We start from the raw sequence: 20,779 nt of genomic DNA, 5'->3' as shown, positions 1-20,779 counted from the left end.
CCAGTCCTTTGGGAGGCAGAGACCAGTGGGTCTCTGTTAGCTCAAGGCTGGCTTGGTGCCCATATCTTCTGGAATTCTAGGGAAACACAGTGTCTAAAAAAAAAAAAAAAAAAAAAAAGAAAAGAAAAGAAAGAAAAAAGACAATAACAACATCAACACCCAAACGAAAAACAGAATGACAAACTCAAGGGAGGAAAACCATCTGATTCATCCTGCCTAATGCAAAAATAAAAACTAATACATTCAAAATCTTTTGGAACATTTAATAAAAATCTTAGTAAAACACACTTACTTTTATTTTTAAAAAATGTTAAGGCAAATATTATGCCTGCCCCAATCACTATTACTTAACATTACTGTAGAGGTTTGCTGAGAATAATTAAAATTATAAAAGTCATGTGGCATACATTTATAATCCTATAAGGCCAAGAAATTCAAGGCAGCCTTAGACAATACAGTGGGTATAAGGCCAGTGAGGACTATACAGTGAAACTCTGTCTCACAAACAAAAACCATACAAACAAGCAACCAGAACAGACAGCAACAGCCTATAATAAAACATAATGAAATTAAATGAAATAAAGTATCATTTATTTACACATGACATGAAGCCCTAAGAACAGAACAGAAACCTTTAAAAACAGAATTTAGTACCTGGTTTTTAAAGAATGATATCAGATTTTAAAACAATGCATTTGCATTTTCCTGGCTAAGACCAATTATATTTTAACAAAGACATGCAGTATACTACCAGATATGTAGATATCTAAATATCATAGAGATCTTTTAGAGGACAAACAGCACAGCAGATAAAGGTGTGCCACTGTGACCTCCCCATCAAGAAAAGTTAAATGTGTCTCTCTTCTCACAGCCTTTGTTAGCAAACGAGGCTTTGGAGAATCTGATGGCCATTATCTTGGTACAGCTTTAATTATATTCCTCTTACTATGAATGACATAAAGTATCTTTCCGTTTTATTTTTAATTAGTTAATTCTCTTTCTGTGAATCATCTTTCTCTCCTGTTCCCAGTCTTCTTAATCTTTAGGAAATTCTTACAGCAATGGCATTTCTTCTTTCTAAGTTATATAAATAAATAATTTTCCTGCATTTAAAATTTTATTTAGTTTGTAGGTTTTTGTTATAAAAATTTAAACTTGAATGTAGTCAAATTTTTAGTCCTTTCCTTTATTGATTCTGTTTTTTTCATCAAAATATGGTTTTCCATTCTCTTGGGTTATAAAAAAAATGCATTCCTGTGTTCCTGGGCACTTTGCCCATTTTAAGCACAGAGACTGTCAAGACTGGGTTTATATGTGTGCGTCACTCTTAATTTAAAACTAATCTAGGGTTTCTAGATTGTATTTATAACTTTTTAAAAGACCACAATGACAAAATATCAGTATATTGGTTTATACACAATTTCTATAAAGGATATTATGCATGTAAATGCAGTTCTCTCCTTTGGTACAATATCCCTGTAAATAATATTTGCAGACCTCCTTTTTCTTCTCCAATTCTGCATCATGATTAAATTTACAATGATCTCCCTGTTTAAACAAACACACAAAAAAGCAGAAAGAATTTAGTTATACTCATCCCATGTGTTCCTTCTGGTCATTATCTTTAATTTCAGATACTGAGCTACGCACAATACAAATGATCCCTCCGCCATCCTCCCCAAGCATGCACGCAGCCTCAGGATTCTGCCAGTGCCCCACCATTTTTAGCTGTAGCATGGGAATTTATTTAACCTCTTGATGTCATGTCTAGCAACAACTCATTAGTAGGCCAGCTATAAAGATTAAACTACCATGCACCAGCTAGACCATGAAGATACATGCTGCATTGTCAGAAGCCAAAACTTTATCTGTCACAAATGTTAGCATATCTTTCAACCACACTGTCAGATAACCACAACTGTATTTGTCACAAATGTTAACATATCTGTCAAGTAAGATCTGTTTTCTTCCAATTGTTGCCGTCTCAGAATACAATTAAATGAGCTTGTATATATAGTAATTTCACACAAAGTACATTTTTAAAACCTAGCACTATTGCAACTATGAGCAATGAAAGGAAAACACCACTCCCCAAAGAACTAAATTCTGAAGATTACTTTGAAAATTAGAATAATCTATTATACCCTTTACTTTAACATTTACCTTAATACATCTCCCTTCCAGGAAGTATTTACAGATCTGTTTTCCTTTGTGTTCCACTGTGTGCTGGTTAATAAACTCCTGAGTCATAACTTTCCACTTTTTCCCTGGTTTGCTGTACTGCAAGAAAAAATTCATTTCAATGTAAGATATGAAATATAAATAGGTATTAAGACATAGTTACATAGATCTGGAAAGTAGTATAAGTTGGCTATTAATAGTAATCAAGATTAGACATACTGACTCTATTCACTTAGCTGGGGATATATGCTTCTGGTAATCTTGTTTATTATTACTACTGGCTGCAAGGGAGTCTTTTTTCTTTTGGTTATATTTTAAAAATAAAATTATAAAAGGCTTTAAATTTCATAAAAGAACTTAGTTTGGCAAAGGCACTATAAAATATAGGCTCTCATGTATTGTTGACAGATGTGTCATAAGCTTTAAAACTTTAAAGCACCCACCCTGACACCAGGGCTCCAGCTCAGTGTTCCAAAGCCCACCTAGTATTGTGCAAGGTCCAAGGGATCAATCCCCAACACCACAAAAATAGGCAGCTATATCACTGTGAAATACAGAATTTAGACTTTTCAGAATTAGTCTAAGAACAAGGAAGCATACACAAAAATTTATTTATAAAAATTACCGCAAAATCACTTAGAATGGAAAACTCTGAATATATACAAAACTAGGAAATCAATAAACGATGCTATGATGCATTAAGGCAGTAGAATACTACACAGACATAATGAAATCATGTTACAGAAAAACAACCTTAGGATACAAGAAATGTTTGTAGTACTTCATGGAACAAAAACCTGGCCCAATTTATAGTAGTAAGTAAAGGCAAAGGTAATGACTAAGATTATTTTGTTCCCCATTTCAGTGCATGTAGCATTATTTATTTTGAGTGCCTTGCCCTTTAAAGGACCCTATGCCCTTCAGTGTTGATCACCTCTTGAAATTGTGGAAACAGGAGAGAATATAAAAGCCAGCAGAGGCTGAGATTAGAGAAGGGGATAGGACTCAGGGGTAGTAAAGAGGAAGTTACGGGAGAAAGAAGAGTAGGCCAGACAGCAGGGTGACAAGAGAAGACAGCTGCTAACAATTAAGACAGGAGAAGCTGAGCTGAGCCAGACAAGATATTGTTAGGAGACAGGAGAAGAACCCAGGAAGAACACACACAAAGCAATAAAAAGAGAAAAAAATAGGCCAGAAAAGCTACACGCATATGTTTCTGGATGGTGGTGGGGATGAGAGGTTTTGGACATTGTGATGTCTATGAACTTTCTTAGGAGAAGAAAGCACAGAACTCACAAGTTATCAAATTTAAAAGGTAAGAGAAAGAAGGGTAGGTGGAGGAGGAGGAGAAGCAGGAGGAGGAAGAACAAAGGAAGAAAGAAAGGAAGAAAGAAGAAAGGAGGAAGGAAGAAGAGGGATGAAGGAAGAAAGTAAGAGGAGGAGGAGGAAGAAGAGGAGGAGGAGGAGGAAGAAGAAAAGGAAGAATAAAGAAGAGGAGGAGGAGAAAGGAGGAGGAAGAGAAGGAGGAGGAGGAGGGGAGGAGGGGGAGGAGGGGGAGGAGGAGAAGAAGAAGAAGAAGAAGAAGAAGAAGAAGAAGAAGAAGAAGAAGAAGAAGAAGAAGAAGAANAAGAAGAAGAAGAAGAAGAAGAAGAAGAAGAAGAAAAGAAGAAGAAGAAGGAGAAGAAAAGAAGAAGAAGAAGAAAAGAAGAAGAAGAAGAAGAAGAAGAAGAAGAAGAAGAAGCAGCAGCAGTAGCAACTTCACAGCACGACTTGTTTCAGTAGTTTCCACTTCCTATTCAACTTCTGCCTTAAGTGAAAGATGGAATAAGGAGGCAGAATATATCATTGAAGCAGGCTCTTGCATGCTCCTGGAATCATAAGAAATTCTCAGGGCTGGAGAGATGCTTAGTCAGTAAAGTGAATGAGGCATTAGGCACTGGGACTACGTTTGAGTCCCAATGGGACTCATAGAGTCCCAGAACCTATGTAAAAAGTCAGACATAGTGGTTTGTGCCTACAATTCTACTGTTGGAGAGGTGGACTTGGGACTCTCTGGCCAGCTAGCTAGCCTAATCAAGAGGCTGTAGGCCAAATGAGATAGATACCCTGTCTTAAAGAAGTTGCAGAGCTCTTGAGAAACAGTTCGCATGCATACATATGTGTACCATACATGAATACACACTGACATACATGCTTGTATACATACAAGTTTCTCTCATTACAGCCAGTTAACTGACATAGTTGATAATATAGTTTAATCTTGATTTTCCTATTGAATAATAAACTTTTGGTTATAGCCTGTGTCCACAGACATTTAAGATGTTAGTGCATACAGGCATCTTCAAGAGGCAGCATTATATACTATCATTTTACAGATTAAAGTATAAGACAGACAGTAATTTGTTTGAAAGCACTTTCTTGATAACTAATTATTTCTGAGTATATTATGTAAGCATCAGGAAGGGAGCAGAGTTCCTCAGAAAGTGAGCAAGGTTACTTTACTACAAGCAGCACATCCTAGAAATCCTCACTATGTAGGAAAATGAACAGGTAGCAATACGAAAGCTCTTGTCATAGAGCAGCAGCAGCTGGGTGCACATTAGCAGGTGAGGAGAGGAGGAGGGCTGAGATGACAGATGACAAAGGAAGCGAGGCCTCTGCAGCCCAGTCTGCTCACAACTTCTCAAACACAAATGTTGGCTGATACTCCCCAAGGCAAGGTGGCATTACTGAATCGTACAAACTAATCTGGGCATAAACTTTAGTAATTTTTAGATTGGTTTGTTTTTGTGTATGACTGTTTTATCTGTATGGATGTCTGCATATCATGTGAGTGTCTGGAGCCCTTAGGGATCAGAAAAGGGGTCAGGTTCCATGGAACTAGAGTTTTGAATGGTTATGAGCCACTAAGTGGGATCTGGGAATTGAACCAAAGCCCCCTGCAAAAACACGTTCTCTTAATCACTGAGCCATTTCTTCAGCCCCAACTTTTAATTTTAAAATTTTACTATAAAAATTTGCAAATAAAAAAATTACACACTGAAAATAACCAGACCCAAAGTCTTTACATCTCAATAAACTTCTAAACCAGTGGTTTTCAACAGGTGGACCAGACCCCTTTGGCAAACTTCTGTCCCCCCAAATATTTACATTGTGATTTATTTTTTTTAATATTTATTTATTTATTATATGTAAGCACACTGTAGCTGTCTTCAGACACTCCAGAAGAAGGCATCAGCTCTCATTATGGATGGTGACGAGTCACCATGTGGTTGCTGGGATTTGAACTCAGGGCCTTCAGAAGAGCAGTCAGTGCTCTTAACTGCTGAGCCATCTCTCCAGCCCCTACATTGTGATTTATAACAGTAGCAATTTTACAGTCATGAAGTAACAACAAAAGTAATCTTATGGTTGTGGGTCACCACAACATGAGGGACTGTGTTACAGAGTTGCAGCATTAGGGAGGCTGAGAACCACTGTTCTAAACAGTTAGCATTAGCCACCTGAAAGAGAAGTTGTGGGCCTTCATATTGGATTTTACACCTTCACAATCAAATACATTTTATGCACTATCTATCATGTAAACTGAAAGTCATTCCTGTACTCAGCCCTTCCTCTTCCCCTAGTAAGTGTCCTTTCTTATTCTCTTTTCTACACACACACACACACACACACACACACATACATATACATATACATATATATATATACACACATACATGCATGTTTGTTTTCATAGATGTAGATATTATTGGCTAAATTCCACATGAGGGTGAATGCAGTTTTTTTTCTGGGATTTTCGTGGGATAGTTTCACATTGCATAGTCTACACATTCTACTTTCCGGCAATTTTTTTTTTATTAAATTTCTTTAGAACTGGAGGCTGGAGAGATGGCTCCATGGTTAAGGACACTGACTGCTCTTCCAGAGGTCTTGAGTTCAATTCCCAGTAACCACATGGTGGCTCAGTAAAGGAGGAATACAGAATATGGTTTTACTCAGAAACACATCAATTTTATCTTGAGGTTTTTCACATACACTCATTTAATTTCTAAGTCTCTTAAGTGTGTACCTATATACTAATAACATGACATATTGAAAAAATTCTTTTGGGAGAATTTTATTTATATTCATATGATCTTAGCTGAAATTTTTTCATTTATTAAGATAACAGCATTACAATCACAATGCTCTCTTTGCAATCAAATGATTTAAAATGAAAAAGTTCTTTTCCTTCTTACACATAAATTCTCAGTACCTCTTGAAAGTCATCCATTCCTGAAAAGACATGAGGCCCTTTAATGACTCGTGCCCCACAGTGTTCTTTTCTTCTGATTTTCTTCGGCAAATGATGTCCATGACTAACATCAAAACTTTTAATCCGATATTCAGTTCCTAGAAAAGTTAAAATGTACTTCAAATATTATAGAAAAGTAAATGCAACTAACATCTATTAGCTTACAAGAACCAATACATTTTTTTAAGGTTTTATTTTCTCTTACATAGTTTACCATTAGGAAAGGTCAGAACAGGAACTCACAGCAGGAATATGGTGCGGGCAGAAACTGAAGCAGAGTCCATGGGTACCTATAGAATATTGATTACGGCTCGCTCTCTCTGGATTGCTTAGTTACGCTTTTTAAAGAGGACGATGAGAAGGAGAAGAAGAAAGTTGGTTTTTCCTGGATGTTATCGTGGATGCTGGGAAGTTCTTGCTGATGGAAGCCTGATAAGGCTGTCTCCTGAGAGGCTCTGCCAGAGCCTGACAAATACAGAGGAGGAAGCTCACAGCCAACCACTGGACTGAGCTTGGGGGTCCCAGATGGAGTAGTAGAAGGGTCTAAAGAAGCTGAGAGGACTTGCAGTCCCATGGAGGGAGCAACAGTGTCAACAGGCCAGACCTCCCTCAGAGCTCCTGGGGACTGGACCACCAACCAAAGAATACACATGGAGTGACCCATGGTGCTGGCCACATATGTGTCAGAGGATGGACTTGTTGGACATCAGTGGGAGAAGAGGACCTTGGGCCTAAGGGTGTTCAATGTGTTTAGTGTAGGGGAATGCCAGGGCAGGAGGATGGGAGTGGGTAGGTGGGGGAACATCCTCATAGAGGCAGAGGGGTGGGGGGATGGGATAGGAGGGTTTCTGAAGGGGAGACCTGGAAAGGGGAAAGCATTTGAAATATAAATAAAGAAAATATCCAATAAAAAAGAAAATTTTTAGAAGGTTTATTTATTTTATATATGTGAGTACATTGTAGCTGTCTTCAGACATCCCAGAAGAGGACACTGGATTCCATTACAGATAGCTGTGAGCCACCACGTGGTGGCTGGGAATTGAACTCAGGACCTCTGGAAGAGCTCTTGACCACTGAGCCAGCTACTAATACATTTGTTTTTTGTTTTTTTAACAGTTTATAGTGAATCATCCTTCCCCATAAGAGCCAGTTAGAGAGTTAACTCAGCTCTACCTTTTGAGTACTGCTTCCTGCTCAGAAGATGGAAGTGTGAAGTGTCTGCTACACAGGACATGAGGCTTAAAAGTATCCATGCCTAGAGAAGCCACTCTTGTCTCTCTCCTCACCCTCTTGGGATAAGATGATTAACAAGCTCTCTGTTTTTAAAAAAACTAATCATTATATTCATATTGTGAGAAAGATTTAGATACCGCTGCTATCAGTATCTTTTTTATCTATAGCAAGGCAGACTTCTACTAACAATTTCCATATATACACATATATCGTCACTAGTTGTTTATTTTTGAAAATATTATTTTAAAGCATCTTTCTAGCATCACAGAGTTGACACTATAGCACTTTAGAGGCTGAGGCAAGAGGAACACAAGTTTTAGACTACACAGTGGGCTACACAGTGAGATACTGTACTCTAAAAGTATCGAAAAGGGTGCTCCAGGGATACATCACCATAATTGAGTGCTTGCCTGCCACACATGAGACCTTCGGTTCAATCTCTAGCACTACAAAAAATAAAGCATGAAAAGATGTCCAATTTAAAAAACTTGGGAGGCTGAGGCAAGAGGACAACCATGAGTTCCAAGGTAGCTAGGGCTACACAACGAGACCCTGTCTCAAAACAAACAACTTACACAGGGTAATCAATTAAAACACAACATAATTTTTTTATATTTTATCAGTTATACAGACTTCTTAAACTTTTCTAATGACCTATGATATAAACAATAAATGTGTGAAAAGTTTCACTTTATTAGAAGAAATCAAAGAGGGCTAGAAAAATGGCTCAGAAGTTAAGAGCACACATTGCTCTTGTAGAAGGCCTGAACTCAGTTCCCAGCACCCAATTAGGTAACTCACAGCCATCCTTAACTCCAGCTCTAGGAGATCTGATACCCTCTTCTGGCCTCTGTGGGCACCCGAACTCATATGCACATATCCACATGCAGATACACATACACAAACACACACTTAAAAATAACAAGTCTAAAAATGAAGAAATTGCCAAAAAAGACATACTAATTTCTAGCTCAAAAAAAAAAAAAAAACCTTAAGAAACGATGCTGATAGGGACTTAGAGAATGCAGCACTTTTATATGTACAGTTATAAATATTGTACAGTCTATTATCTTTTCCGGTGATATATGGCTAAAAATGTATGTGTGTGTGACTATGTCTTTAAATTGTAGAAATTTGCTTCTCATAATTAATTCTGTTTGCTTGTCTTTGTTTTGAGGCAAGGTATCACCCTATAGCCCAGGCTGCCCTAGAACTCCTAGTGATCTTCTCATCTATGTTTTCCAAGTGCTGGGATTACAAGCATTAAATCACCACCACATCTGGTTAACAATTCACTCTTTTTGTTTTGTTTTGTTGTTTTGTTTTGAGATTGAGTCTCTATGTAGTCCTTGTTTGTTCTGGAGCTCACTATATAGACCAGGCTGACACTGAATTCACAGGTATTCTCTTGCCTTTGCCTCCCTGCTGCTGGTATTAAAAGTGTGCACAACCATCCCCCTTTAAAACCTATTCTTTTTAAAATAAGATTTATTCATTTTATTTTTTGACTGTTTTGCCTATATGTATGCATATGCACCACATGATTGTGTGGTGCCCTCAAAGGTCAGATGTAGGCAATGGATCCCCTGGAACTGAAGTTACAGACAGTTGTGAGCTGCCATATGGGAGCTGAGAATGGAACCTGGGTCCTCTGCAGAAGCAAGTAGTGCCTCATAATTCATTCTTAAGTAAAAATATGATTGATAAATTCTTTCTAAGATCTGTATAAATACAGTTTTTGCAGGATCAAACACAAAATTTGGGAGAAACTGCGTGAAAAATTCCCAAATAGTTACCATCCTACCAAACCAGTCAAATGATTTGCTTAAATTGTGGTAGAGCTACTAATTTGGCACATCTACTAATTTAATAGAATGTGGGTGTTAAAAGCTACTTGTTAATTCAGGAATAACTGGAATATTGTTCATAGCTAAGAAGAAAAATAAGTTATAAAGTATAATTTTGTTGTTGCTAAGAATACTGATGGGGGATGGAGAGATGGTCCAGTGGTTAAGAGCACTGGTTGCTTTTCCAGAGGACTCAGGTTCAATTTCCAGCATCCACGTGGTAGCATTATAACCTTCTATAAAATCCAGTTCCAGAAAGACCAATATCCTCTTTTGGCCTCCAAGGGCACTGTACACATTTGGTATATAATACATGTAGGTAAAACATATAAAATAAATATAAGTATTTTAAAATATGATTGGAGTATGGTGTGTATGTCTTCAATCCCAGCATTCAGGAGGCAGAGGCAGGCAGATCTTTAAGTTCAAGGGCAGCCTGATGTTCAGAGCAAGTTCCAAGACAGCCAGGGCTATACAGAGAAACTGTCTCAAATAAATAAAGAGGAAAAAAGAAACAGATTGGAAAAATTATGGAGAGTATATACCCATAATACTACAGCATTAAGGTTATAGTAGTAGTGTCCTCATTTACTATTATCAACTGGTAACCTGGCCTGGTCTCTCCAGGGACCACACACTCCAATACAGGAGATACAATGTAGAACTTTTTAAAAATTATACTCTTATTGGGGGATGGAGACATGGCTTAGTGGTTAAGACCACTTGCTGCTTTTATAAAGGACCAGAGTCCTATCCCAGCACCCACAGAGTAGTTCACAGCCATCTGTAATTTCAACTCTGGGCATCCAATGCTCTCTTTTGGCCTGTAAGGGTAAGCATACATATACATGTAGAAAAATACTTATATGCATAAAATATAAATCTTTGGGAAAATTATATTCTAATTTTAATTCTTAAAGGATGTCCATGCCTCTATGTTCATGGCAAAGGTGACTGCCATATTTTAAAGACTAAATAAGAACAACTTCTAAATACTCTGTCTTTTATCAGTCAAAAATATAAGTTAATAAACAGCATAATAGAGAAAACTGTGTGCTGGCATTAAATTTATTTTATTGTAATGCTATATACATCTGTAAATATTAAAATTACCTTTCTAGTTGAAATATTAAGACATCATACAGACTGAAACATTTGCATATGTTTAGCCTCAAGGTCTATACAGTACAGAAACATGAATTTAGAAGCCACAAGATGAGCTAATTTTAAAGAGGAGCTAGAAACATGTATTACTATAAACCTACATGGCTCTTGCATTCTCAGACAGACTGACAATCTACATGGCTCTCGCATTCTCAGACAGACTGACAATCTACATGGCTCTCGCATTCTCAGACAGACGGACAATCTATATGGCTCTCGCATTCTCAGACAGACTGACAATCTATATGGCTCTCGCATTCTCAGACAGACTGACAATCTATATGGCTCTCGCATTCTCAGACAGACTGACTTAACTCACCTGGTGGGCTTCCTTTACTTCTCAGTTTCTTCCCTGATTCCTTAGAGAATGATGACCCTGAGGACTCCTGGGACTGTCGATAGTATTTCAGCTGACTGGAGAAATCTTCTTCTCCTTCCTGGTTACCATAGTTACCAAAGTTGTCATCACTGTAGTTACCAAAGTAGTCATCACTGTAGAAACTGGACTCAGCATATTCTTTACTATTAGTTTTTTTGTTATGTTGACTCTTCTTTGATGTCATGTAACTTCCTGATATACGTCTATGCTAGGGGAAAATGGACAATCATTATCAGAAATGTTCAACTAATGATAGCAACATAGAGTAACTTTCCCCCCAAAAGCTGGAAAATAAAGGATAGAAAACAGTTATTAGTCCAGACTACATTAGTATTTCCATATGACCATATTTAATACTAAATTCAGTACATTAAATGCCACTTATATTATCAAATATTATACTGTTACTTCTTAGCTTTTGTTTTCCACGTTCTGTATGTCAATAGTCATAAGCGCACAGATACTTTAAAATTCATGTCATCGCATATAAATTCCTTTTCCAAAGGAAAAGGTATAAGACCCTCGAGACACAGCACATGAAGGCCAGGCCCTGACTCTAGGACCTTCAACAATCAGGCTCTGCCCACAGAACACTATATTAGTTCTAGAGGACAAACCCAGCCCCTCCAGACACAAGTAGCTAAGCTCTACCCTACAGAATAAATAGCCTGCGCTCTATTCCAGGGCTTGAATCCCACCAATCTCCACTCTGGGAAGCCCTGCCTCTAAGAAATGCTACATCATAAAGCTGCCTCCCACTCAGTTCTTTGCTGCTTCTCCCTAAGCAGAGGCAACCAACCCTCAAGTGTCTTTCCCAGCAAATCTTTTGAATGAGGTTTGTTGTGCAGTGTGATTTTGTGATATTATTCTCTGGTAACCCGGATACAGGTTACCTTTCCCCTCAGACCTGTGACACTTACAAAAGGCCTTTCTAAGAATAAAAGGAAATAGTAAAGGGACTTAGGGAGAATACAGAAAATATGCATATATCAAACACTGAAAGTTCAAATAGGAGAGGGGTGCACTGGAGGTGGGTGGGGAGGGAGAGGAAAGATAGGGTTGAGGGTGGGAATGTGCAGAGAGACATCTGGAATTGAGGACTGTTTGAAGAATGATTTGAAAACGTAGTGCAGTGGAAACGCCCTAAAACATGTGAAGGTGATCCTGAGGAGATCTTCTAATAGTGGAGAGGGCAGAACCCCGACTGTCCATCTCTTGTCACTAAAGAAGTTCCACTACTGGGGCTGGGTTGCACTCAGCTGAGTTATTGGACAAGGGGGTCCAATGGAAATCCCCAAACAACGCAGGCTGGTGCTAGGACAGAGGCTGCTCTCCACAAACTGACAGCAGGGTCTACTGCTGAAGACAACACTCACACAACTCACTGACCATGAAGAAGCCACGCTGGTGCCCACATGGAGCTTTACCCCTAGTCCTAGTGCCTTTGGTGCAGAAAGACACTCTGAAGGCAAGCAAAAGATAAACATAAACACTCCCCTAGCCACACAACTTTTGGCCTATAATCCTGAGTGCTGGGATTAAAGGCCTATGCCACCACACCTAGCCCAAGAATCCATTTTCAATAGATCAAAATAAATGGGAAAAATTTTTTTATTATGTACAAATTTTGTAAAAGAAAAACAAGTCAAGCCAGGTGTGGTGACACACGCCTTTAATCCCAGCACTCAGGAGGCAGAGGCAGGCGGACTTGAGTTTGAGACCAGCCTGGTCTACAGAGTAAGTTCCAGGACAGCCAGGGCTACACAGAGAAACCCTGTCTTGAAAAACAAAACAAAACAAAACCAAGAACAAAAACAAACAAAAAAAAAAAAAAAAAAAAGAAAAGAAAAACAGGTCATAGACATGTACAATCTTAGAGTAAAAGAATTAAAAAGATATTCCAAGAAAATAGAAATAAGAAATACAAAGGTAGCACTGTTCTAATATCTGACCAAATAGACTTTTTACACAAAAATTAGAAAAAGAAAAAAATAGAATCGGATGGTAGTGGCACAACCTTTGAATGGCAGCACCTGGGAGGTAAAGGCAGGTAAACCTCTGAGCTTGAGGCCTCCTGGTCCACAGAGTGAGTTCAGCCAGGGAGAAAAAAAAAGATACTGATTAAGGGACAGGCTGTCAAAAGGACATGACAACTCTAAACAAATGCACACCAAGCACAAGTGACCCTAATCTCATAAAACAAATGCTAATAGATGTAAACATTGACCTCAACACAGGGGTGACTTCCATACCCTACTGTCGCTAGTGGTTAACAACTGCACACTGCCCTTCCAGAGGCTTGAGTCTGATTCTGAGAATTCACAGCAGGCAGTTCCAGGGGAGCGAATACCTCTAGCCTCCACAGCACTAATGTGCACACACCTTCCCCACATCTACACATCATTAAAAAATAAATCTGCAAAGAAAAACAAAAAAAGCAAGGTGATAGTGACTGAGAAATGATAGTCAAAGTTGTCTTCTGGCTTTCGTGGGTACACACAAAGGTACAAATGCATCTGCCACACATATACCTCTGTGCCCACATAGACAAAGAATGGGGAAGAGAGAGAGATGGCTTAGCAGTTAATACCACTCGCTGCTCTTCCAGAGGACAAGTGTTCAGTCTCCAGCACCCAGATGGAATCTTGTAACAATCTGTAACTCCAGCCCCAGGGGATCCAATGTCCCTTCTAGCCCCTGGGGGCACTGCATGTACATGGTGTTAAAATGTACACACAAAATAACAAAATCAAAAAATTTAAAAAGATAACAAAAAGATGAAACATATAATTTTATCTCTAAACTCAGAAGAAATTGATACTTTTAAATTAAGAAAAAGAATAAAGTTCTTGTAGATAAGGATAGTGCTTTTCTAATAATAAATTAGTTAATTATTAATTAATATTAAATTAATTAATATTTATATAAGAACTTTGGTCACATAATGCACATACTTAAGAAACAAGCAAAGTGTTGTCTTATGGCTGTTTTCTTTTCTAGAGCTGGGGATAGTACCTACAGAGTATGCTAAACAAGTGCTCTACCATTCGTTTTTAAAACATTCCAAATGAGTTTTGCATTTAAAGAAGCCAATGTCCATATATTCACAATTCACATTTGAATTCATGCTGAATAAAGTGCTTTGGTGCACTAGAGATTGAAGTGTATCCCTCCCAAATTCCTGTGCACAAGTCATAACCCCTAGTAGCTCAGAATGTGACTTCATTTTGAAACAAGGCCTTAAAAATAAGCTCTAGCCGGGCGTGGTGGTGCACGCCTTTAATCCTAGCACTCGGGAGGCAGAGGCAGGTGGATTTCTGAGTTCGAGGCCAGCCTGGTCTACAGAGTGAGTTCCAGGACAGCCAAGGCTATATAAAGAAACCCTGTCTTGAAAAACCAAACAAACAAACAAACAAACAAAAAGCTCTAATACAATTTAACTGGTGTTTTTATAAAGAGGGATGATCTGTGTCTTCAAAGACACCAGGGGTTGCAGTGCACAGCAGCATGGCCAGGCGAAGGCAACGCTGTGAGAAGGCACCTATCTATAATCTGAGAGTGGGGCCTAAACAGATTCTTCCAGAGAGCTGCCACTGGAAACCAACCCTACCAGCATCTTCAACGGGGACTTCTAGCCTTCAGACTCTGAAAATGTCTATTACGTGCTCCACACAAACACCAGCTCTAGTAAACCTGATATATAACGCATTCTTTATTCTCAAAGAGTTGGAAATTTGTAGCATGTATCCAACAAACACACGATAACATGAAAAACACATTTTCTGGTTATTTCTAAACAGTGTACAATTTAAACTTGTAATTTCCACCTTTAAAAGGCAATGCTAAAAACAAACAAACAAAAAACCCATGAATGCCCTTGGACACTCCTTTTTTACTCCCCACTGCCAATGAAAACAGAAAGAGCAAGCACTGTCAAGGACACAGGGAAGCTGCCTCAGCACTCCTAATGGGATGTAAAATGGTGCAGTCTATGGAAAACAGCCTGGAGTTCCCCAGGAAGCTAGAAAAACCACCAACCATTTCACTATTAGGCATATGTTCTAAGGAAATGCAGACAATGCAAGGTTTTAAAGACAATTTTACATCGATTTTAATCAGCCCAAAGTGCAAGCAATGCAAGGGCCCCTCAGGAGATGAACATATAAACAAAAATGTATCAAATACAACAATGGAGTATTGTTTAGTCTTAAAAAGAATGAAATTTTAATTTAGTCTGCAACATGAATGAATCCTGAAAACATGGTGAGTAACACAGCCATATCCAAAAGGAGAAATAGCATGTGATCCGAGGGCCCTGGAGTTCATAGACTGAAAGTAAGCACAGCAGTCAGAGGGCTGCGGAGCAGGACTGCCTCTGAGGTACAGAATTTCTGTGTCAGGTGGACACGATTCTGGAGATGAACCACAGTGATGGCTGAATTCTGCAGATAAATTTAATGCCACTAAATCGCACGCTGGAATGCAATTACGAGGTATATTTTATATTATACATGTTCCATCACAATAAAACAGCAATACCTGAGAAAATGGAACATCATAATCCCTGTAGGAGCTAGTTCTTTTCTTACGGGAACTTTGCATCCGTTCAACATCTGAATCCAGGCTGTAGTCAGAACTGTCATCACCAGATGGAGAGTTATGCTGAAAGGAAACAGAAAGTGTGACACTCACAAGAAGGAAATTAGTGCATACCCTTACATAAGCTTGTTTTAGCCAGTGGCTCTATTATTCCATTAGATTCTTGGATGACATTGAGAAATTCTTGCTCTAAGGCCACCACTTCTTCTAGGCTCAAGTATTTTTTCCCTTTTGCTGAGGGACTTTATGGAAATATGATTTCATCAACCCTATGCCAAGAGCTTAAAACAAATCACTTGGCTCTAAAATGATCTGATGTTTACACATTTACGCCTCTCTGCCGCAGTCTCCCCAGGACTGGGATAAGGGGCGTCTGCACTAAGTTCAGTTTTAAGCTAATATTAAAGGAAATAAAATTGGTTCCTCATCACCAAATTGGGGTCCCAGAACATAAATAGAATATGTATTCATTGAATTTTTCCTAAAGCTGCTTTGGAGTTATTTATTGGCATAAAAATCCTAAAAGTAAATTACCTACGTGAAATGTACCTAGCCCGTGAAACTGAACACAAGTGAACAGAAACCCCAAGTGGCTGATGATAGTTGGCAAATAGCCAGAGAAAGTTTATTTGCCAACTTGTCAATAAGTCTTTTTTTTTTTTGTTTGTATATTTTGAGACAAAGTCTCATTACATAATCCTGGCTGGCCTGGCACTCTCTATGTATACAAGACTAGACCCAAGCTCACAGATATCCACCCGCCTCTACCTCCTGCATACAGCTTTATTTATTTATTTATCTATTTATTTATTTAATTTTGGTCTGGCCAAAATAATTACTGTGCGTTCTTTAAGCACCTCTTAATATTCCTGGCAACAAACACACTGCCTTAGACTTTTATTATCTGTGCAGCCCCAGCTTCTAAGCATAGCACAAACTAAGTAAAATTCTATTTAATTGAACTGAACCCTAAGATTCCTATGGAGGCCAGTCTGTTTCCCTCCATTCCATTAAGTGTTCCTTTAAAGAAGAAAAACTGCTTCTAAAATGTTTTGAGTTTGGTTTTCTGTTTTCTATTGATTTGATAGGTGAACAATCTTTTCCCACTTATGCTAGCAAATGCTTCAAATACACAGTCATTGTTAGCTAGGATTTGAAATAAACACTCTCCATTACAAGGTAAGTTTGCTCAGTCACTACCAGATTGCTCTCTCTGGACCAGGAGAGATAGACGAGCCTGTCGACTACTACTATGCTCTATTTCTTTTCAGAGTCATTACCAGTTCCTGCTTTATGACAGTTGTTACTTTGAAGAATATAAAATATTAATAATGAAGCAGGAGTGGCACATGCCTTTAATTTCAGCACTAGGAAGACATATCTCTCTGAGTTCAAGGCCAGACTGGAATACAGAGTGAGTTTCAGCATAGCCAGGGCTACACAGACAAACCAAGTCTCAAAAAATCAAACAAAATAAATAAAAATATATTAATAATATATCTTTATTTTGAATTGTAGCTTTTATCACTATAAACCCCCCCCCCTTTTTTTAAGACAGGGTTTCTGTAAGTAATCCTGGCCAAACACAGTAGCCTTGTACTTGAGAAGAGGAGGTAGAGGATCAGGGTTCAAGGTCCCTTTTGGGTATACAATGAATTCAAGGCCAGCATGGGCTACATAAGGCACTGTCTCAAACAAACAAGCAAACAAACAATGAAAAAGAAAGGAAAGCTGATGTTAACTTAACTAACCTTGTGTTTCTCATGTTTCCTCCTTTTGGATTTTTTCTTTTCTCTTTCTTTCTTGTGTTTTTTCCTTGATTTTCTGTAGGCTTTCTCATTTTTCTGCTTTTCATTTTCTTTTGCTTCCTGATCTTGTGATTCTTCAAATCCTGCATCATCTATTTCTCCATCTTCTAATTCACCATCTTCTCTGTAGAAAACAACAAAAATTTTACACTTCAAATATCAGTTCTAAAACAAATTTTAAATAAATATTTTGAAAAAAAAAAAAAGCAAACGCCAAGAACTTAAATTGTATTCATATAGATAAAGGGTTGGATTTTTTTTCATAAGGGGCCAATAAGTAAATATTTTACTTTTTAAGAAAGTCTTTGGTTTCTGTTACAATTCTTCTCTTTAAAAAAAATGAAAAAGTAACAATCATCCCCACCAGAGCAGTTCACCAACCTCTCACTCACTCAGTCACTGCTTCTCCACAGTGAGTGAACGACTACAATGTCATCGTGAATTATTACAACCATCGCCAGTGACCAAACTTCTTTCAAGGAAAACTAAACTAACCGAGTTAAGGAAATACTATAATGACAAGAAAGACTTTTAAATTTTGGCTTAATTAGCTTTAAAATAAAGGCAATTTATAGTATTTTTACCATCAGAGTACATTTCAGCAAATAGATATATAGATTTAATATAAAGATAAAATCCCAAATTCCTCAATTTTTACTTGTAAAACACACAAAATTATACATTTAGTTCAACTTTCCAGTCATTAGTGTCATTAGTTAATATCATAGCTCAATCCTGGAAACTAACTTTAGTACTGTTATATTTTTAGTCATAGAAACCACAGTTTTCTTTAATTCTATTTTTAAATTTAAACCAAATATAAACACCAAATAGGAATATTTAATAAAAGTAAGTTGGTCATGTCATTCTCCTGTTAAAATTCTTCAATAATAGTAGCTCAAAATTGCCTCAAGTTATCTACTTATGAGAGAGGTTGTAGCCTCAAGAGGACTGTGAATTGGTAGCTGGTCAAACTGTGGTTTGTACAGGTCAAGACTCCTTCTACTTTTTCTTTGTGTATTCAATGTCTTCTTTAATAAACAGTCTTCAATGGCTCCCCTTCTGGCCTAAGACTGATATCAAATCTCTTTGCTATTTATTATTCAAAGGCCCTTAATTATTGAGTCCCCATTTTGCTATCTAATTTTACTATCTTGAGTCTCCAAGACTTAAACATCATCTATAATTTCTCATTAACCTACTCACCTCAATAACGACTCCTGCATCTGTCACGTAGCTAATTTCAATATATTTAGAATAAAAATGAGATGCTATTTCCTCCACGATGCCTCTTGTTACTACCTGTGATGGTTTGTATATCCTTAGACCAGGGAGTGGCACCATCTGAAGGTGTGGCCTTGTTGGAATAGGTGTGACCTGGTTGGAATGGGTGTGTCACTGTGGGTGTGGGTATAAGATCCTCACCCTAGTTGCCTGGAAGTCAGTCTTCCACTAGCTGCCTTTGGATGAAGACATAGTTTACTGCTTGTGGACGTTGTACATCGTGGTGCGCACTAGGCTCCGCACCACGATGTACAACGTCCACAAGCAGTGTATTCAATGTCTTCTTTAATAAACAGTCTTCAATGGCTCCCCTTCTGGCCTAAGACTGATATCAAATCTCTTTGCTATTTATTATTCAAAGGCCCTTAATTATTGAGTCCCCATTTTGCTATCTAATTTTACTATCTTGAGTCTCCAAGACTTAAACATCATCTATAATTTCTCATTAACCTACTCACCTCAATAACGACTCCTGCATCTGTCACGTAGCTAATTTCAATATATTTAGAATAAAAATGAGATGCTATTTCCTCCACGATGCCTCTTGTTACTACCTGTGATGGTTTGTATATCCTTAGACCAGGGAGTGGCACCATCTGAAGGTGTGGCCTTGTTGGAATAGGTGTGACCTGGTTGGAATGGGTGTGTCACTGTGGGTGTGGGTATAAGATCCTCACCCTAGTTGCCTGGAAGTCAGTCTTCCACTAGCTGCCTTTGGATGAAGACATAGAACTCTCAGCTCCTCCTGTACCATGCCTGCCTGGATACTGCATGCTCCCACCTTGATGATAATGGACTGAACCTCTGAACCTGTAAGCCAGCCCCAATTAAATGTTGTTTTTTATAAGACTTGCCTTGGTCATGGTGTCTGTTCACAGCAGTAAAACCCTAACTAAGACACTACCCCTCCTTCAGAGGAGATATCTGTTCTAAGTGCTGCTCTACTTCTCCTAATGCTCTTTAAACACTGTGTTCTGATCACTTGTCTCTTGCTTGGTGAGTGCAGGGTTTGACTGTCTTTCATAGATCTACCCTTAGCATCTAGCACAATACCTACTCTTCCTGAATCTCTGAGCATGTAATACCCAGGTAGAGCAAGTATAGGAAACCATCCTTAATGGTCAACATTATTTTTTCAAGCTCTATTAAAATTGAAATGGTGTAGTATTTGAAAAAATAAATGGCTCCCGCAGACTCATATATTTGAATTCTTGTTCAACAGTTGGTGAAATTGTTTGGGAAGGATTAAATGATGTGTCCCTGTTGGAGGAGGTATAACACTGCGGGTGGGCTTTGAGTTTTAAAAAGCCCATGTCATTCCTAGTGAGCTCCTCTCTCTATCTTCACCCCCACCCCCCCCCACCCCCCGTCCCTGCCTCTCTCTGCTCTGTGGTTATTGTCTCAACATGTAAGCTTTCAGCTACTGCTCCAGAGTCATTCTGCCATGCTCCCCACCATAATGGCCATGGACTCACCCTCTGAAACTGTAAGTGAGCTCCCAATTACATGCTTATTTTTATAAGTTGCCTTGGTCATGGTGTCTATTCACAGCAATAGAAAAGTAACTAAGACAAATGGTGTGTATTTTCACTTATATGGACTTAAAATTATCTGTGAGACAGGCTTGGCATTCTGCTATTTTAATGATGGTGGCAATAATGTATTTATTGTCATTGTCGTTGGGGTGTGTGTGTGTATGATTCGGAGAGAGATGGTGTATGCTGCAGCATGTATGTAGAGATCAGAGGATTACTTTGTAGAATCAATTCTGCCCATACACTCTTGAATGGGTTCCAGTCACAGTTATGTTGTAGGCAGCACAGCAACAACCTTCACCTACTGAGTGTCTCACTGACCCTATTCTGTTTGAATTAACTTTTTTTTCTCTTGAAAATAACTGTAGAATTCTTTAGCCCAATAAATTAATGAGCATACTCATTACAAGGCAAGTCAAGTATTAATGTGTTTTTAACAAGTTTTTTTTTTT

At 38.2% G+C, this 20,779-nt stretch overlaps 1 protein-coding gene across 2 annotated transcripts in view; it reads right to left on the bottom strand.

Annotated features, from left to right (window-relative positions):
- Positions 1-20,779, bottom strand: part of Zc3h6 (zinc finger CCCH-type containing 6) — a 54,310-nt gene that overhangs the window by 11,729 nt on the left and 21,802 nt on the right. The window contains exons 2-7 of one of the 2 annotated variants that reach the window (XM_021156946.2): positions 17,452-17,632; positions 15,641-15,763; positions 11,042-11,309; positions 6,440-6,576; positions 2,164-2,280; positions 1,437-1,548 (exon numbers count right to left, since the gene is read on the bottom strand). In XM_021156946.2, the coding sequence (XP_021012605.2) occupies positions 1,437-1,548; positions 2,164-2,280; positions 6,440-6,576; positions 11,042-11,309; positions 15,641-15,763; positions 17,452-17,632 (938 nt within the window). The remainder of the gene's footprint in view (positions 1-1,436; positions 1,549-2,163; positions 2,281-6,439; positions 6,577-11,041; positions 11,310-15,640; positions 15,764-17,451; positions 17,633-20,779) is intronic. The other variant, XM_029473222.1, reaches the window with a different exon arrangement.

This window comes from Mus caroli, chromosome 2, assembly GCF_900094665.2.
Source record: "Mus caroli chromosome 2, CAROLI_EIJ_v1.1, whole genome shotgun sequence".
Lineage (NCBI taxonomy): Eukaryota > Metazoa > Chordata > Mammalia > Rodentia > Muridae > Mus > Mus caroli.
Note: the sequence above shows the minus strand (reverse complement) of the source record. Positions and strands in the feature narration are given on the sequence as shown.